This window comes from Vigna unguiculata, chromosome 1 (genome assembly GCF_037176805.1).
Source record: "Vigna unguiculata cultivar grain cowpea cultivar isolate G323 ecotype 2 chromosome 1, ASM3717680v1, whole genome shotgun sequence".
In the NCBI taxonomy this organism is placed as follows: Eukaryota; Viridiplantae; Streptophyta; class Magnoliopsida; order Fabales; family Fabaceae; genus Vigna; species Vigna unguiculata.
Window position 1 is genome coordinate 38,984,958 of NC_140792.1, and position 21,243 is coordinate 39,006,200.

At 30.5% G+C, this 21,243-nt stretch overlaps 2 protein-coding genes and 1 pseudogene across 3 annotated transcripts; 1 reads left to right on the forward strand and 2 right to left on the reverse strand.

The window, feature by feature from the left end:
• Positions 1 to 88: 88 nt before the first annotated feature.
• Positions 89 to 3,374, reverse strand: LOC114191685 (calcium-transporting ATPase 12, plasma membrane-type pseudogene; annotated as a pseudogene). The gene has a single exon (XR_014994589.1). The product of XR_014994589.1 is annotated as a calcium-transporting ATPase 12, plasma membrane-type pseudogene (transcript).
• Positions 3,375 to 5,583: 2,209 nt separating this feature from the next.
• LOC114164475 (histone H2A variant 1-like) lies at positions 5,584 to 6,996 on the reverse strand. Its single transcript, XM_028049167.2, has 2 exons — positions 6,745 to 6,996; positions 5,584 to 6,095 (listed from the first exon to the last, which is right to left on the reverse strand). The coding sequence occupies exons 1-2, from the start codon at positions 6,856 to 6,858 to the stop codon at positions 5,799 to 5,801; spliced, it is 411 nt and encodes a 136-aa protein (XP_027904968.1). The 5' UTR covers positions 6,859 to 6,996; the 3' UTR covers positions 5,584 to 5,798.
• Positions 6,997 to 7,144: 148 nt separating this feature from the next.
• On the forward strand, positions 7,145 to 8,166 carry LOC114164465 (uncharacterized). The gene is made up of 3 exons (XM_028049156.2): positions 7,145 to 7,519; positions 7,608 to 7,724; positions 7,867 to 8,166. The coding sequence occupies exons 1-3, from the start codon at positions 7,193 to 7,195 to the stop codon at positions 7,942 to 7,944; spliced, it is 522 nt and encodes a 173-aa protein (XP_027904957.1). The 5' UTR covers positions 7,145 to 7,192; the 3' UTR covers positions 7,945 to 8,166.
• The last annotated feature ends 13,077 nt before the right edge of the window (positions 8,167 to 21,243 follow it).

Below are 21,243 nucleotides of genomic sequence, written 5' to 3' on the forward strand. Positions count from 1 at the left end.
AGTTATAAGCCAAACTGTGAGCAGACGCAATTGAGTTATGATGTCCTGCCTTTGCATTTTTAAAATTAAATTGCAATTTTCTCAGAACTTCAAAAATTATTTTCTATTACTCGAATTGAAGCTATCAATTTTAAAATTAAACTGCACTGAAATTTGAAGCGACTGACAAGGTAAAATTATACACAATCCTTAATCTTGGAGACCAATAATTTTACACACTTAACGTGGTTGAAGAAGGGTTTATCTGAAACTGGTATGAGCTTTGTAACCCAAGCAATTGGCCATGACACAGCTGCAATTCCAATACAAATTCCCCATTGCTCCCATGTTAATCTCTCTGTACCAGCAAACATCCTAAGGAGTTCCACCATCGCAACTTGAAGAACAAGGGTAATCCCCACAAGTCCAAGAAACAGGTGGTTTCTGTGAAGGCCTTGGAACACATTAAGTTTCTCCATACTTCTAGAGTTGAACTCGTTGAATACTTGGCAGAGGACAAAAGTATTAAAGATTAGAGTATCCTTTACCTCCTCTCTAACATTGAAGATTAACTCTCCCTTCAATTGTAAAACCAGGAGGATAACAATCTGATATAAAGCTTGAGCGAAAAGGTTTCTCCACATAATATTGGTAATAAGAGGCTCAGTCCTACCCACTGATTTTTTCTCCATTAACTCTTTTGTAGGTCTTTCTGCAGCCAGTGCCAATGCTCCTAGCGTACCGATAATCAGATTTACCCATAAAAGTTGAACTGTTGTTAGGGGAACATCTCTCGAAGAAACTGCTGCAATAAAATTTATCACTAGAGCTGCGACATTCACGGTTAGTTGAAACTGGATGAACTTTTGGATATTGTTGTAAACACATCGCCCCCACCTTACAACAGTCACAATAGAACTGAAGTTGTCATCTAAGATGACAATGTCGGAACTCTCCTTGGCAACTTCAGTTCCTTGGATCCCCATAGCAAGTCCAATGTCAGCTTCTATCAGAGCAGGTGCATCATTTGTGCCATCTCCTGTCACTGCAACAACATGACCTTTCCTTTTCAAGCACTGCACCATCAAACTTTTGTCAAAAGGGGATGATCTTGCCATCACGCGGATCTTCTCTACTCTCTCCATTCTCTCTTCCTCAGAATAATTCCTGAATTCCACACCCTCCACCACTTCTTCCGTGCTCACATGGCCATCAAAGTCTAATATTCCGCATTCTGCTGCTATTGCTTTTGCAGTGAATATGTTATCACCTGTGATCATCTTCACACTAACTCCAGCATGTTTACACGCTTCCACAGCCTCCTTGGCGTCGGGTCGGCATGGATCCTTGAGGCCAACAATACCTAGCAAGGTCAAGCCATCTTTTCTCAGGATTTCATCTGCTTTCTCCTTATCGTTATAATCAATATCTTCCGGAATCTGCGTGTGAGCAAAAGCGATACATCTAAGGCTGCTAGCAGCCATGCCTTCAATTATATTTTGCAATTTGCTCCGCTCTTCATCAAGGGGCTTCTCTATGCCGTTATTGTCAATATAATTTGAACACATCCCGAGAATAATCTCTGCAGCACCTTTCCAATGAGCGTGAACTGTGTTGGTAGTCTTCTTCCTTATCGCGATGCCACTTCGTTTCTTTTCAGAGTTAAACGCTTCAACATGGAGAACTTCGTGTGCGCGCTTCAGTTCATCCATGTCCATGCCCAAATCTGACACGGCCCACAAGAGTATAGCTTTCTCCGTCGGGCTACCAGAAATTTCAGGTTCAGATATTGGTGAAGGTTTACAGATACTGCCAGTTGTGTTTAGGCCAACTCCTTGTTGGAATAATTCAAGAACTTTAGGGGCCATTGCGTTGGAATATTTTTCCGCTACATTTTGCAGGCCAAGCCAAAACTTGGTGACTCTCATTTGATTCAAGGTTAAGGTACCAGTTTTATCCGTGCAAATAACTGTAGCTGATCCCATGGTTTCGCAAGCAGAAAGTTTCCTCACCATTGCTTGGTCTGCCATCATTCTTTTCATGGAGTAAGCAAGAGTGAGAGTGACGGCCAATGGCAGACCTTCTGGGATTGCCACCACCACAATAGTGACTGCAGCGGCGACAATCCTCACAACCGCATTGAAAATGTCGTTTACATCAGTTTTACTCCCCTGGAACTCTGTATTCCCATTATCATCCTGTGTGTTTCCAGTGAAATAACGAAATAACAAGACTCTGAGAACAAGAAAAGCGACTGTGAGACCCACCCTTCCGACAGAAAAGGTTAACTTATCAAGGCGAGTCTGTAATGGTGTCCTTACTTCGGTGTCTGTCGATAGTGAGCTCATTATTTCACCCCATGCTGTGTTGATTCCCACAGATGTCACTAGCATACGACCACAGCCATCCTCAACTTTTGCACCAGACAGCAAGAAGGGGCTTCTTGAAGGCTCAATTTCTACAGGGTCGCTCTCACCTGTCATACTTGATTCATCCACTAGCAAACAAAGGCCACTCAAGAACAATCCATCAGCTGGAATCTGATCACCAATCTTAAGGGATGCAATATCGCCCACTACAACATCAAAGATAGATATATTCTGTCTCCTTCCATTTCTCACTACTTCTACTTTGATGTCGTTGCTTACCTTAGACAATTTGTGAAACTGTCTCTCTTGTCTGAGGTTGCTGAGTGCGGTAACAACCACCACCAGAAACACTGCTACAAATATACTCCCTCCTTCATACCAGCCTTCCCCCGGGCCATGTTCTTTCATGCCAAAACCAAGGGAAAGACCGGCGCAAACAAGGATCAGAATATTAGTGTCAGTGAAAGCTTCCACCACAAAACTCAGGAAAGACTTAGGCGGTGGCCTCTGGTAAGTGTTGGAACCAAATACTTTAACACGTTTAGCAACCTCATCATGGCTTCCGGTGATTCCCTTTTCCGGAATGGTTCCAAGAATGTTTGCAACACCTTCAACTCCTCCAAACTCTGTAAAGGCTGACAAGTTTTTGTCCTTGACCATACTCGTAATCCTCACCTTGTCAACATCAGGAACCAAAGAAGGATGAGTGTTTGTATTTGTCTTAGACATGACTTCTTTGGCCAAGGCAAGCATGACTCGCCTAGAATAAATTGCTGTATAAGCTAAACGCCATCTCTTTTTTGCTATGTTTTCCATGGAATCAGCAGAAGATCTCAAGCCGAAAAGATACAAGAAAAGAACTAGATTATGACTCAGATCTGGTTATCTTCTATAGTAATATTTCGTACCAGACGACCATAGAGGCAATTTCCGAGTAGCTTCTTACAAATAGTAATGCTTTTTTTCAGTTCAATTTAGTCAAACTTTCAAAAGACACCCTCGGTGTAAGTGAAAGTGGTTTCTTAAAATATAGTACCTACTTTGCTAAGAAATACCAATTCACATTTGAAGACCACTCTTATTGCATTCACGGCTAAACTAACCGATTTATATTTTATTCCATGTGAACTTGAAAATAAGCAAAATTTCAACCATTAATGATGGTGCTTCATGACTTTAAACGTGTCTAGTTTTTGTATAATAGAAAACAAACTACGAAACCATAAAGAAAAAACAAACTTGCGTTGTCATCCATATTTATGTTATCTTAGAAATCATGACTTGTTGTCTCTCTTTTCATATTTTTTTTTCTCTTTCTGCATTCTTAGTAAAGATTGCTATTGTTGAATACGAATGCATCACTATTCTGTCTACGTAAATTTTCTTTTCGTTGCCCTTCATTACAGGTAACCCATAATCCCTATTGCTATTCAATTCAGATCCCAGGACAGTGGGAACACTAATTGATGTATAAATCATATATATATATATATATATATATATATATATATATATATATATATATATATATATATATCACTGTCTGGTACCTTTTGTTTTAAAATTGGTCATTTCAATTTCAATAAAGTTCCCAAATTGTTGTCCTTTCAAACCAAACCGGTCCCAATTGCACTCTTTTTTAATCACTTTCAAGCCGTACCCATTCCCCCCAATTTTTTTATCCAGATTATATATATATATATATATATATATATATATATATATATATATATATATATGCTGGAAATCGTCTTGGAAGTGGAGTAAATGTTATTTGGGTATAGGGTTGTTATTGTTGAGAACCATGGGCTGAGCTTTTTGTGAGATCAGGGAGAAGATACACTTCCATAAAAATTTTCGATAATTAAGTACAAAAGTAAGAATTTGAATGATGATAACTAAATGTGAAGATCGTGAATTGAGTAAATACTTTCTGAAATGTTGTATGGTATATGTAGAACTATTAAGACCAATGATAGTTATAGATAAAAGTGGGTAAAATATATTTTTTACCTCAAATTTTGATGTGGAATTGGAATTCTTCCTTGTGAAAAAATTTCTTCTCATCTTCATATTTTATTAATGCATGAACTACATCATTGTGAGCTTACAACGTTAAGCATTTGTTTCGCTGATGTGTCGAACAAGATTGTATAGTGGATGAAAATGGTTTGAAGAAGACATGACTCTTTCAATGTTGAGACGTCTAATTTTTTAAAAAGAAATTTTGGTTTCTAAAACTGTGGGTGTTGAACGTTTGAAGGAAAAAGTTGAAGTCAGTGCTGGTGTGGGTGTTGAATGTTTTCGTTTGTGTGGTTGTAGAGTTGTTGGTAGCTACGTTGACAATGTTGGTAGGTCGTATGTATTTTGTTTGTTTATGTAGAAAATTTGGAGCTTTTGATGGATGGAGAGACATTGTAATAATAATCAGATATTTTTTTGTTTTCGTTGAATTTGATTTAATTAAAAGTGTGTGAAGGTTCAAAAATTTGGATTTAGGGTTTTCTTTGTTATTGACGGCATATGTTGTTTTTTGAAGTATTTGAACTAAAAATACAAGAGAAAAAAAAGAGGCGTATATATTCACGGATGGAGAAATAATAAAATTACAACTTATAATTATACTTACGTAAAATGTCGTTTCTCCTTCTTGCCAAAGGAAATTTTATTGTGCACTTCTCTGCTATTATTTTCTTTGCTCTATCTGTTTATCTGTTACACAAAATAATGAATATGTTTATTTCTTCCGTTTCTCTTTTCCCAATTTCTATCGAACCAAAGTAAATACTTCGTTTGTCCCATATTTTGCTTAGACACAATGCCCCCAATAACAAGAACCATTAAAATATTTATAATTCTTTCTTTTTTGTTCAAGATGGAAGCGACAAAGATAGCACATGTATGATCCCTCACATACTTCAGTCATACAAAAAAAAGTACAAATAAGAACCAAAATAGATCTAGGAGCTCCAGAGTCCATTTACACAGAAACAAAAGTTGTAATTTTCAAGTTTATTATCACGATGATAGAGTAAGGGTGTAATATAACCAAATCTAAAACTCAAGAATCCATAACAAAAATTAGTCACATCCACACAGATCTACACTGACTGAAAATCAAACAATCAAGAAAACATATCACTCATTTGGGAAAGATTCTCAGATAGGTCTATGAAAATATAACAAGCAAATATCCAGTGAGTTATATGAGCAATCAGAAAAACAAATCAGTTGCTAAAGCTAAAACAAAGAACTCATTAAATCCAACAGCATTACAATTCCAGGAGTAGCACATCAACCAAGTTAAAGACAGATAGAATGATCATTTACACTCTAACATTAACATCTTGTCCTTAAGAAACAGAAAAGAAAATCTAGTACCTAACTAACACACATCCAGATGGTAAATAAAGAGAAAGATTAAAGGAAAAGTAAAGAAACAATTGAGTCTCATTCTTTGGCTGCTTTGTTGATCAAGGACTTGTGGATGTGAGGGATTACACCACCACCAGCAATGGTCCCTTTGATGAGGGTGTCAAGTTCCTCATCTCCCCTGATAGCCAGCTGCAAGTGTCTGGGTGTGATCCTCTTCACCTTCAGATCCTTGCTTGCATTCCCAGCCAACTCCAGAACCTCAGCAGTCAGATATTCCAGAATTGATGCCAAGTATACTGCAGCAGTTGCCCCCACACGTCCATTGGCTTGCACCCTTTGCTTCAACTGCCTGTGGATACGCCCCACTGGAAACTACAGCCACACAAAAAAAAAAATCAAAACAATTCAATCCATGCATCAAACCGTATCACGAAGACCCAGTAGTTTATCACAGATCTTTGATTTAATCTTAACTGTAGGCATTCTACACCAAAAAATTCCAACAATTCACAAACATTTCAACTGTTCCCAAAAACGATAATTTGACGAAAATAACGAAAACTCAAGCTTTCTTTCAGATCGTGATAAAATTCTGGTCAAGTCAGGGATTTAAAGGGTGAATCCTTTTTCAAGGCTCAAGTTTGAGACTTTCTTATACTCGTAGGCATCCCATGAACAAAGAAAACAATGTTTTTTTTTCCTCGTGAAATTGACAAATACAAAACAAAATAATTATTACTCTGAAAAAACGTGATTTGCATCATCTGGTGCTGTTCTGAAGGAATTTCCATCACTAATCCAGAATTAAAATAAAACAACAAAAGGTCATTGCTTTGTGGTTAAGATTAGAACAGGACGTGGGAAACAAAACTTTCACGACAGTCACAAGAACACAAATCAGATCCAACATACACCAAACATGTGGCTCGTGAAATCTAGTCAAATTAAGTTGTAAAGATTGAAAACTAAGACAATTCTGGAGAGAAAAAACAAAATCTGAGGAACAGGGAAAATGGGTTACCTGGATCCCAGCACGGGATGAACGAGAGACAGGCCTTTTCTTATCCTTGTCTTTGTCCTTGTTCGCTGCGGTGGTTTTTCCAGCCACGAGCCCCTTCCCTCCTTTTCCCGCCATCGACACAGAGAGAAACCTAGAAAGCTAAAGCAAAGAAGGATGATGCTGAAATAGTGACTGGTTGAATGAGAAACATATCTTCTTAATAAACACTTTAAATTTCCAATTCTCAAACTATGGGCGGGCGCGGTCACTTTTGCGTGGGAATTTGATTTTCAAATTATTTCACTTTTTTTCCCGGGTCCACCAAATTTTTTCGCTCAAGGAGGTCTATTAAAGCCCATCAACCTACCTCAGGCCCATTAAAGCCTATCACACTACCTCAGGCCCAAACATAGGATAAGATTCCACTGGCAGTACCTCAACTCCCAATTAGTGCATTAGAAAAAATATCATGGCGACCAGTTGCGGTGGCAGCTTCTTAACACTGTCCTGTGCCGGAACTATCCAAAATCAACATGTATCACAACCTACAACATTTCTTGGAGTTCGCCATTACCCTCATAGGAAGAGGAAAACACCGTTAGTTGTGGTGGCGGTGACCCAAGGCTCCGCCGAATCAAGCAAGTCGGAGGAAAAAATCCCTTCATGGGCCAAACCAGATTCCGATGAACCACCACCATGGGCCCGAGATGAGGCCAAAAACAACACTTCGGAGCAAGGATTTGAAATCCCATTCTACGCGTATTTACTTGCCTCTGCCATCACAGCAATTGCTGCTGTAATTAACCAACTTCTTACCACTATTAATATTAATAATGTTTTTCTTTTGATTTGTTTCTTGATAGTGTATCTCTTTTCTACAACAGATTGGTTCCATATTTGAATATGTGAACCAAAGACCGGTGTTTGGAGCATTAACCTCGGACAGTGTGTTTTATGCTCCCTTGCTTGGGTTTTTTGTCTTCACTGGCATTCCCTCTTCGGTAAGAATTAATCACTCTCCTCAATGTTCAGATTCAGAATTTTAATTAAAATTAATTGATTTTTTTGAGTTTTTTTCTAAATTATGTGTAAAAGTAAAATGTTGGTTCTTGCCAATTTATGAACTCCTAATGTTTAATTCAGGCTTTTCTTTGGTTCAAATCTGTTCAAGCTGCTAACAAGGAAGCAGAGGAACAAGACAAGAGGGATGGGTATTTATAAGGTGGAGTGGGATTTACATGCTTTCTTTATTCTGTAAGTTATGAGGAAAATGCACATAATGCCGTGTTAAATGTCAGAGTTTAATGTGAATATTTAATGTTATGTATGAATACAGATAATATAGTATGGTAAAATATGGAGCACCATTGTCATCGTGTAATCAACATAATTTCTGTCAATATAAGAATGCTTTGTGATGAATATAAGTGAATCTTCTGAAAATGTTTGATTTTGATATCTGTCTATGAATGCTGATAAATATCTAAATTTAATCTTTCAGATGTTAATGTCAAACAAAATTTAAAAAAAAAAACTAATTACCAAATCTAAAAGATGTAACTCCAATTATTTATTTTAGTAAAGTGTATCTGTCGTATCTTCTTTTCATATATTTTGGAGTCGAGTCATTGATGTTTTTGCTGATTGATTTAGAGAAGTAAACAAAGAGAAAACTGAGGATAATGAAAATTTCAGCTGTTTGAAAACAATAGTGAAAGAGGAAAAGAAAATGAGAAAACATCGGATGAAAACCAACCCATGAAATAAGTTCCCTTGGTCATTTCATTTTGCATCCATCTTCTCCTAACTACCAACTAGCCCAAGGCTTGCTGGATCACAATGTTGTACATGCATTTTTTTAGGTAAATGATTTATATATTAAGATTGTGAGGAATATTTCAATCCCTAATAGGAAAAAGACACAAGTTTAAGAAACATGATTCAAATTTGTAAACTTAGAAATAGTGCAAAAATGTTAACCTTAGTAAAATCATAAAATCCTATAAAATGTTGGAGACAAAGGAATCGTCAAAGAATAGTTATATTTCACAACATCTGCAGATAGTGGTGATGAATGAGATAAACTTAAGGTGAGCTAAATTAAGTATAATTTATTAATAAGTTTCTTTTACATTTGTGATTATTAGTTATTTATATTTTTAACACTATAAATATAAAATAATTATCTATTGCACAGAATTGTATAATTATTTTTAAAATATTACTATATCAAGCAAATAGATTGGTTTTAATAAATATGAAATTTGTGTTACATTTTTATTTAATTATTTCTTTATTAATAATTTTCTTACCATTGTAAAGTTGATGCATTGGGCCATTACCATCATAAGTTATTATCAGTTCAAAAGCAATGAAGCCGATTATAAATAGTATAATTAAATACAATTACCAATTGAACTATTATTATTGATATTTTTAAATATAAATTAAATTTATTGTACTATAGAACGAGATAATATTGTGTTTTTGTACGAAGCGAATAATCATCCATAAAACAATGTTTATAAATAAACTATATATGAATTTCTATGAAATAAGTAAGGATGAATTGAACTTTTAAGACCATTGTTTATCAAATTCATCAATTTTGTCACTAGCAATCATGTGGGAATGGATATACAAACGTTTCTGTCTTACCCAGACACTATTATTGGTCGTTATACCAACATAGCTCCATAAGTCATGTATATCATTTTAATAAATAAAAGCAGTATGGTTAGAAAATAGAAAATGAAAATAATACTATTATAATTCACTATTTATAAATAGTAACAATAAATTATTATTATTATTATGCTTTTTTGTTTTATACAATGAAATAAACTAATATTATGTTAAATAATGCCTAATTTTTTGTCAAAAATCTTTTTAATAATAGAATCCAGTGTTACATATACACTGATGAAATGATTTTAATTAATGACAATTAGATATGTCAACTATAAGTCAAAATGAATTAGGTTCATTTAATTCAATACTTAAACGAGATTGAGCAGGTTACAGTGAGCTAACCTGCAATCCACTTATATTTTAAAAAGATTATCTTTCAAAACTGAAAAAATCCTAATTTCTTTGCCCCTTTCACATTACAGATTTCTCTATCACTCCCACATTCACTGCTATGTTAATATGACAAGCAATATTCTGTCTGTGATTCTTGACCACCATTGTTGGACCGGTGGTTGTTTGATCTTCTTTCCATTAGGTCCAATCACCTTTGATTTGGTCCTCTGCTGCTCCTGTGTGCACCTCCATGTTCTTTCGTATTCCTGTGCATTCCTTTCGCGCTTATCTAACATTGCTTCGCACTCCTCCGCTCTTCCCTCTTTCTTTATTGTTTACACACGATCACTTACTTTTCATTATAAGCTTCTAAATTTAACTAAAAAATGACAATTTTTCATTTCATTTTTTTACTTTTAGATAAGTTAGTGAGTTAACACATTTAATTTACCAATCCGTGATGAGTTGAGTTGAGTTTCACAATTTCTTACACGCCATAAAGTAAACAAGATTGATCTCATTCATTTTTAACCCAACCAGTTGTGAGCCAACCTTGAGAACAAAATCATAAATAATTACTCCAACATGTTTTCCATTTTCATTTCATAAAATTTATTAAATGAACAATGTATTATACTCACTTTTAATAAAAATAAGGTATAATTACTGATTTGGTACTCCAATTTTTTGGTTAAGTTCAATTTGGTCCTCATACTTTTTGGTTTGTTCAATTTAGTACCTCAATTATGTAAAAAGATTCAATTTGGTCATCTCCACCGTGTGTCCCTACAAGACACGTCAAGCCATATAATTTTTTATTTTATTTATTATTATTTTTTTTTGTAAAATTTATAAACTGTTACATGTCAGTTTACCGTCATACCACGTGACAGTGGTAATAGTTGTTTTCAATTTAGTCCTCTATTTAAATTTTTGGTTCAATTTAGTACTCCGATGCTTTAAAACATCCAATTTTGTCCTCTCTAATTTAAGACCAAATTAGTAAATAAGCTTAATTACAACTTATATATACATGTTACAATAACTTTTATTAATATATACATCAAATCATTTCACCTAAATATTTAAATTATTTTATTTTTTACATTTTTTACCTTTGTAATTTTTTACACCTGAAATTTTGTATACTTGTAAAAAATATAATAATTTGAATATTTAGGTGTAGTAATTTGATGTATAAATTCAAAACAATTACTTTAACATGTATATATAAATTATAATTAAACTTAGTTACTAATTTGGTCTCAAATTGGAAAGGACAAAATTAGATAGTTTGAAAGAATTGAGGTATTAAATTGAACCAAAAATTTAAATAGAGGACTAAATTGAAAATAATTATTATCATTGTCACATGTCATCATTGTAAGTCAATAAACTGACACATGGCAGTTTTAAAATTTTTTGGAAAAAAAAATTAAAAATTTGAAAAAAGTTTTAAAAAAATTTAAAAAAATTAAAAAAAAATTAAAAATTTCACGGCTCAACACATGTCCCTTACGGACATGGTGTTAACTCTAACTTAACGAAGATGACCAAATTGAATCATTTTAAATATTTGGATACTAAACTAAACAAACCAAAAATATGGAGATCAAATTGAATTTAATCAAAAAATTGGAATACCAAATGAGTAATTATACATAAAAATAATTTACCCTAAAAAAATCAAGTACAAGAAAAAATAAGAACAAAAAACATTTCAAATGGAATAATAAGAAACAATTTTGATAAATAATGATATTTTCATAAATAAATAACTAAATAATAAAAATATATAATTTCTATAGCTAGGATAAAATAGAATCTTAACTTCCTTTTTAAAATATATGTGCTAAATTAAAATCGGATACTATATCTTGTGTCCCAATTTATTTAAAAAAAAACATATAGTAACGTACAATATTTAAAATTAAACGCAAAAAGAGGAAGAAAAAAAAGAAGCAAAACGTATAGCAATACTAGAATAATATTACATGGTAATTAAATCACATAATAGTTATTTTACTTGCCGAAATCATTTATACACGATGTTTTTTTTTCAGATACATAACTTGAAGGAAAAATAAATAATCATGTCCTTAATTTTTGTTATATAATTAATCAATGTACACTCAATCGTTAGGAATGGGTAAATGAGTCGATACATATCTTACAAATGATTTTTTGTCAACATAGTTACCTATCTTACCCAATTTTACAAATTGTACACCTCACTTAAACATTAACATTTTGAAATATCTCATTTCAAGCTTAAAAGTTAAGGCCAATACTGTTATCCCACACTTCAATTAACCGTCCAAAATACATAATCAAAAGGTCACTGTACTGTAGAACCGGAGGATCATTCAATGAATCATGACATTAGTGTATTTTTTCTTTTCAATTTTTCAAAAATCTAAAAAAAAACTTACTGTTAATTTATGAGAGAACGTGTACGAGAAGTTTGATAAACTAAATGGAAAAGTGAGTTTGATTGATTTGATGGAAAGAAAGCATATGAAGAATATTAAGATTTAAAAAAAATAAAACGGAAACAGAGGGCAGGGAGAACGCGGTTTTGGAGGAGAGTGGGTTGATAAAAAAGGAATACTGTAGGCGTACGTATCAAAGGATTTTGTTGTCTTCCTAAATGCACTACATCACTACCTAGCTAACACAATGCCTCCTACAATATGTAACATTTCAATTGGGTCCCACTCAATATTTCTATGCTCTTTACCTTCAAACTTTAATGCTTTTCCGTTTCGGTGAATCAACTTTCACCACCTATTTTCCTTTCCTTAAACTTCTTGTTGCCCACTTTGTTCCGTCTTCAACACTTTCCACTATCATTAAGCTCTAACCAAGCTACGATACGATACATTAGTGCACCTTTTAACCAGAAACGCCTTTCTTTGCACTCTATATACGTAAACAATGTGAGTGCTGTTTCAGTCACAAGATACACAGTTTTTTCGTGCCTCGTAATACAACAATTATTTCATATTTATTATCATTAAGATATTTGGAATAATAGTTTTATGAAAAAGATGTTGGGTTATATATGGGTTAAAGGATTATTGATACAGAGAACTATGATTACGTATAGTTATACGACATTAGTTTTATACATATAAGACACTAGACACCAAAACTTGAAGATAATGTTGTTATGAATTTTTATTTTTATAATGTCTAATTTTTTCTTTTGTATCTAATATGGGACTTTGAGTAACACTTAGATATTTTTAACAAAATTATCATTATATTTAATTAAAACTTCACACTTGTTTTTTTATGCAATTTTATTGTGTCGTTCTTTTCACCTTTTCTTCGCACCGTAATTATTTTTCTCTTCTTCTCACAACATTGTCTTATTTATGTTGTTCTCGTTCTGTCATATGTCGCATTATTGTTATAAATGTTTTCTTATTGCTTCTCTAAATTTTATCATAATATCGTGCATGGTCTCTTCAAAACAAGTTATTTCCTTGTTAAGGTAGGTTTTATCATAATCTTGTTATGGTTACCTTTTTTGTTGTGACGTATTGAACACGTTAGCATGTATTGGTCACAAATTGTTTTAGATGTTAATTTTATTTGTGAAACATGTCTTTATATAGTTATAGTTTAATCAATGTTTTTTTTTTGTTTGTCATTAGTGTATACGTGAGATGTGATATACTACAGAGTAGACTGGTAAAAAAATTACAAAAAATAACGTGGGCGCATTTTGGGTATTTAATTGCATTAAATATATTTTTTAACACTTTTGTATGTAAATTGATTGTATATGTTCATATTGTAATAATCAAAGGCTATGGAGGCTTATACAATTTAAGGAATCTGTGTGTGTGAGTCATATATATTGTTCAATCGAAACAAATGCACCTCGAGGCATTTAATTACATTAAACATATACATTACTTTAATACTTTGTATATTAAGTAAGTGTATTGATATTGAACCATATTATAATAAATAAACTAAAAGTTAAGACTATAACTGTTATATTTAGTGGATGAAAACTATTGTACATGTAATGATTAGAATTAGAAAAAATCTTGAGATTATATAATTTATTATTTCTTATCAGTTCATCAATAAATGATTTGAGATTATTATATTGATGTAAATTTATTATTATATATATATATATATATATATATATATATAATTATTTAACTCTAAAAAATTTAAACATTTGACTATATCATAATAACCAAATGAATAAAATATTTGTATGACTTTTGTAACACTTAAAATTATACGGATACATAATATTTTATTTTATGAGTCTTACAATAATGGATAATTTTAAATTGTAAATGAATTTATTTTCAACTACTTAATGAAAATTAATTGGTTCATTGTTTTTCTAATTTATGATTTTGAATAAATTTTGATTTAACCCAAATTTAAAATAGTCATAAAATAGAGTGAATATTAAAAAATTAACACAAACGATGATGATTGTGATTTTTTTCTGCCATCATATCATATATTTATAATGTATAAAAATAATTTTTTTTAAAAAATTAGACGAGTGTCCCAAATGACATTGTTTTAATTAAGTAAATCTATAACAATATATAAATAAATTTTATATTTTGTATCCATATTTTAAAATATCAATTTTATCTTTTAAAATATAATTATTTATTAAATTTTAAAAAATTAATATTATTTTTATAATTTTTTTTATTAACAATTATTTTTTTATTTATTTTTATATATTTAACTTTGTTTTTAATAAATATAATTTTATTTTATATATTAATTTAATAACATTATATTATTATCTATTAATATAATATTATTTGTTTGGTTAAAATTAAAAGGAATTCAAAATTTCGAAAGATGCCGCTAAATTTTTTTTATTTACATTACACAATCATCTTTTATTAACTCCCAATATAATTTTTCTTTAAAAAGGATGTAAAAAGATAAGCCTAAAATAGAATTTAATTAGGATGTATTCACGGACATGGGCTTACATTTAATTATAAATGAAAAATGTATGTTTTTCGCATTTTAACTTTACTTCACATAAACATATAAAGAAAAACTCAAGTTAAATATTTTTAAGATTTAAAAGATTAATTTTATTAATAAATGAAAAGGAAAAAATACAAATTGAAATATTTTTTTTATATTCTATGAATTCTTTTACAAATTTGTTATAAAATATTGTAAAAAAGGATTTTCTTTTTGTTTTGTTTTTTTAGGACTTTTAAATGGATAATTATTTCTTATAAAATTATAAAATTCACATTTTTTTATTTTTTTTTTGAAAAATATTTTGTACAAAAATATTTTACAAAAAAAAATGGTTACTATATTTTGTAAATTATTTTTTATAAAAAAATTTGTAAATATTTAAAAAAAATTAAGAATAACATTTAAAGAAATTTTAGTAGTGTCATTATAAATGCTTAAAAAATCATTGAAAAAAATGTCAAGTGTTCGATAAGATACATGAAAAAGGAAACATTTTAATTATGGTTCAATAAAATACACTATTGGTGCAAAAGTTGTTATGTTGGTAGTAGTGACGGATCTTCAGCCAATTATTTAGGATGTCAAAATTTTGGTTGAATTACTCTTTTGATCCATTTTTTAGTTAAAAAATGTCAAGTTTCTCATTTAGTTTTTTTAAGTCTCAATTTTGTCCCGAATTTTTAAATATTGATGTACTTTGATTCTTCTCGTTAAATTTTTTGAAGCGAAAGAAATATTTTTCATCAAAATTAATATTAGGACTATGTCAATTACACCAATAGATCAAACTATCCTTATTCACAACTTCAATTTTGATGAAAAATTCAATTCAAAAAATTTAACCAAAATGACAAAGTTATATAATTTTTTCAAAAATCGAAACCAAATCGAGATAAATAAAACTAAGGTACAAACTTGATATTTTTGAGCGAAAATAGAAATCAAAAAAATAATCTCAAAAATTTTATATAAACTAGTAAAAACATTGTATTTATTTTTTCATGATAATAAAAAAAAATATATATATATATATATATATATAGTTATTGTTATTGTTATTATTATAATTATAAAATTAAATATAAATATTTTTTATAATTTAATATAATTAATTCTAATTTATCATTAATTATAATTTATAATGAATAAGTTCAAAAAAATAATCAAATAAAAAATAGTTAAATTACACAAATAATCATTTAATAGATAATATTAATAAAATAATTACTTTTATTTAAAAACATTTAAAATATACAATTAAAAATTAAATATGAATAACTCAAAATAAAACTTCTTCTTATATAAATATAGATGTATACAAATTTATTACAATATCAAATACATGAAATATATTACAAATATTAATTTTTTGAAAAATATATTTAAAATTATATAAATATAAAAAAAAATTGGGGAGAATGGCTCCTTAGTGCCTATGAAAGTCCACCATTGGTTGGTAGTACATGAAAAAATATTTTCAATGTATGTAGTTATTATAAAAATTAATAAACCTATCACATCGTTCAAATAGTAATTAAATGATTTTAAAAATATAATATATTTTTTATTCTTTGATTATATAATTATCCCACATAAGAAATAAAAATAGCAATACTTTTAGAAATTCAAATACAAATTCTATTCTGTCATTATTATATCTTGTGAGACTAATTTTAGATTTTACTGAGCAAGAATGAGAACATACTCAACTTTCACCATCTCTAGTTGCTTTTTCGGTACTGCTTTTTAGGTTGGTCACATGAATTATTATCCCATTAGACTAAGTTCCTAACATGCATGATTTCAAGATGAAAATATATTGACTCTAATGTCAATAAAGTAGAAAAAAATACAGGACCAAACTTTTGCTTTTGCTGCTCTCAATAGGGAAAGAGGGAAAAAATGTTCTATATTTTGCCAAAGGCAACGACTAAAGCAAGATCATTTGTTAAAGCAACAACTATAAAAATGAAACACCAAAAAAATTAGTACAAATCAAAGTGACTGTCAATTCATGAAAGAAAGGTCCGTATATTTTTAAGTCATTTAATATAAAATATTTATTCATTTTTGTTGATAGAAACTGTATCGGTTTTTATTTTTAATCGTGTTTTTCATAGATTTGGAATACAAACTTTTATTTTGAAAAGGCAAACATGTGCCACACGCACCACCACACGTGCTAATAGTTTTTTATTTAATATAGGATAATTTCTTTATGAAAAAAAAAATGACCTTGATACACATCCAAACGAGAGGTATAAAGTGGAAAAAATAGATAAAAAAAAATCATGTTCGATCAAGGATAAAAAAGAATAGTGTAAATTTATTATACACGGGCATAACATAACTCTCCCTGATTAATTCATTCACAGATAGCAGTTTGTTTGCTTTTAGAAGTTCATACAGTGTTGTTTTCGTACATTTAATTAAAATTGTTTATATAAGGTTTTAATTAATCAACTTTTTACAGTGAATTATATATATATATATATATATATATATATATATATATATATATATATATATATATATAAGGAAAAAATAAGGAAATAGATATCTCCAAGAGAGTCAATCTCATTTCTCATTAAGTTTTTAATTTCATAGTTATTTGGTAACCCTCTTGTGTATCTTTAAAATCGTGACTATATTTCACTATATTCAAATTTTTTACATTTAAATGGAGAAATTTGATTTATAAATTCTAATTTTGTTACCATATATATATATATATATATATATATATATATATATATATAAAAGTTTTAATTAAATTTAATTACTAATTTAATTTTAAATTGGAGAGAACAAAATTTGATCGTTTTAAAAAAATAGTGGAATTTAATTGAATCAAAAGTTTAAGTAGAGGGATTAAATTGAAATTTTTTTAAATAATAAACAATTTTAAAAAATTGAAGATGTAACGTCTCATTTAATCGATAACCCTAATTAAATAAAACGTCACACAGAATAACATAGCAGCGCCATCTTGGAACATAAGTATAACTCATTACAATTCTCAAAGTACAGCACGATGGCATAAGCCAAATAAGATACAAATTTCAACAATACTCCAATTTAAAATTAAAGGCCAAGCAAATACATGAGCCATAGCCTTATAACAAAGCCCAAAGTAGTAGAATCCAGTCCAGGCAGACTACGCAGCAGAATCATCCCTTCCTTATTGACCTCGAGTGCCTCTCGCATCTGCTCACATCAATAAATTGATGATCATCACAAAAGGAGAAGAACCACATACAAGACAACCGAACAAGCAACAAGATAAGCTAGAGTAGAAACGATTTATTATGCAGTCACATGTTATCACACAATCCAAACAATATTTATCAACCAATCATGTTATGAATTCTCAAACAATACACTAGACTCAGACTCAACTCATCCGAATTACATATAATCTAGTCGGATTCAACGGATGCTTGCACTTGTGGTGGATATTTTATCTCACCCCCGAGATGCTCACCTCCGAGCTAAGTGTTACAAGTGGTACAATGTCTCGATCCCCACACACAAGGTTAACCCTTAATGAGTACAGGCCTCCTGCTACTCTCACCACAAGAGTCAGTCTGTCCACTCTAAGTGAGACTAACTGACTTCTTAGAGTGTTAGGATGCAACCTTACCTTGAATCCTTACCAAATTATATAGATGGGACACCACTATGAAATCTCACTAACAGAGGTCATGGAATTACGTCCCGACCACTGAAGCACCACCATGAGGTCTCACCTAGAGGCTCATGGAATTATGCACTGACACAGACCAATCATACTCCATCAATCAAGTATTATTTATCATGCACATAACTCTCATGCCAACCTTTATAACCAAATCCACATTCATATTCCATGTTGAATCCATTCCAACTCATTCTTCCCAATCCATGATATGGAATTGTACTTCATACCAATACCATGCCATTTTGATACCAACCATTTCATTGATATCGCATGTCAAGATTTATCCAAGTTCATGATTCACAATCCATGAATCACATCACTCATGCAAATTCATTCATCTCATACTTTATAAATGCATACAAAGACATACATATATCACAAAATAGTATTCATCCCAAATAAATGAGTGCCAACATTTAAGTACCTGAAATTCCATACAATCAAGCACAACCCACAACCATAATTCTTACACCAAAATTCCTAAGAAAATTTATTATCACCAAAACCAAAAATCAATGCAGTAATGCGTGACACATTTCTCAATCTAAAAACATCTAATCGACGATCCAACCGGTCAAACCATAAAATAGCATGTTATGAACCAAATGTCAAAATTTGAGCTCAATCCAACGGTTAATGAGTCGGGAAAGTCAATTTTACTAAAACTGCGCATATCAGAAAAATACACAGTCGCCCAACGACCAAGTCAACTCGCCCAGTGACTGTGCGACGCATCAGAATACGATAAATAACGTCAAATATCACAGTTTCATGAATATTTGAACCCCTAACTCAAAACTAACGTTTTCCTCAAACTTTTCTCATATTTCATAAAACATTTATCGCATAAAATAGAAATAACGTGAAACCCTAGCTTTCCTTACGTGGAGAGGGGTTAGCAGAGGACTTCGACACCCGAACAATGACGAACAGTAGCTCAAACAATAACTTTGAGGGCTGGAAAACAGTGGAATGAGCTTAAAACAAGTTCATTAAGACAACCTTCGTTGGAACGAAGAATGAACAAAATGGAGCAAGAGCATGAGTTGGAAGCTGACTTATGAAGAGTAGAGAACTGGTCTGAGTTCACTTGATGAGAAACAGTGGCTGAACCCTAGCAGAGTTTCACAACTGCTCAAAGAGAAAGTAAGGGAGAACTATTTTTTTGCAATGATACGAGTGAGTTGCTTAGGGCAGGTCTTGGGTCATTTAGCTCCCTATGGGCCAACCCTTAGGCCCCTTAGGCCCATTAGACCTTGGGACATCCCTTAAATATTGGGACTAAAATAAGAGGACTTTACAGAAGACAAAAATTTAACTTTTTAAAAAAATTAAAGAAGTAAATTGAATAAAAAATAATAAAGAAACCAAAATAATCAAACCAGCAAATTAAATAAACTAAATTACTAATTATACTAAAATATAAAAAGTAGACCACATATATGTCTTTGAAAAGAAATTAAATAAAGAAAATCATAAAAAATGTGTTAGTGAACTAAAAGGAAGAAGTTTTAATTGATCGTGAACTTTAGTAATTAGTTCGAAAAATATAATAATATTTTTGAAAAAGATTAATTTCCAACACTTGACCTATAAATAGCATTTTTAAGTATATCTAATCACATTTAGTTAAAATATTAAAAAAAATGACTTTGATTAGTAATAAGTTATTATTTTCAATTAAAGTAAAAGAAAATGTAATTTGATAAATAATAGATAAATTTGTAAAATTTTAATTACTAATACTTATTAAAATGATGTAAGATTATTGTTTTGAAGAGGCTGTAACAAATATAAAAATTGGGTTTAGGTTGGAATATTTATTTGAACAACCTATTTTCATGTAAAATTTAGTATTATTTCACGTGAAAATGAAATTAGAATTTAATTAATTACTAAATATAAGATTTTTAGAATAGGTAAAAGGTTAATTTAATTAACTCTTGTAAAGTTGGTTTCAATTTGGTTCAAGTTTTTAATGAGTGATACTTAATTTTAACTTTGGACTTGGATTAATTTTAGGTTGGGTCAACTTCTTTTAACCTTTAGCTTAAGTCGATTTGTCTCAAATTTTGGTCAGAGCTACTTCATCTTAATTCTTCAACCTATAATGATTTGTCCTGACTTGTGACTTAGATCGACTCGACTTTGCATGAGATGGATCTGACTTGTCTCAAACTTTATTAACATTGGTTTGACCTAAACTCAATCCGATCTAGATTCAAACACATACTAGTGCAAAGGTTGACTCTGGTCCATTAGGCTTGTTTTGCTATTTAGGTCTTATGAATTTCTTCTTAAGTGGACTTTTTGATGCTACACGTCTGTTTAACTTAGTGCTTAACTCTCTGCACTCAGTTACCTCTAACTTGAGTTTAGTATCATGCAATTAGTTGTATCCATTTTTTATATTAAAATTTTCTCACTTATTAATTCTTTTATATTTTCACACTTTTTATTTGTTTTAAACAATAATTGTTTTTAAACTTAAATATATTTTTATTCTTTATAAAACGAGTTTGTCTTAATTTTTATTTTATAATTTGTTTATAAGGTTTGAAATTGTTATTTTTGGTTATTGTAAAATATATAAATTTCAATGTGATATCTTTTAATTTATTTTTTTGCTTTTACTCTTTTGAATTTTTAAAGAACTAATTTAGTTGTGGCATCAGTTTTAGAATATATAAAAGATATATTTAATAAAAAAATTATGTTACTTGATTACTTTTTTTCCCTATTATTTATTTGTTTTAATCCATTTTATTCCTTTATTAACAGAAAGTTCAACCAAG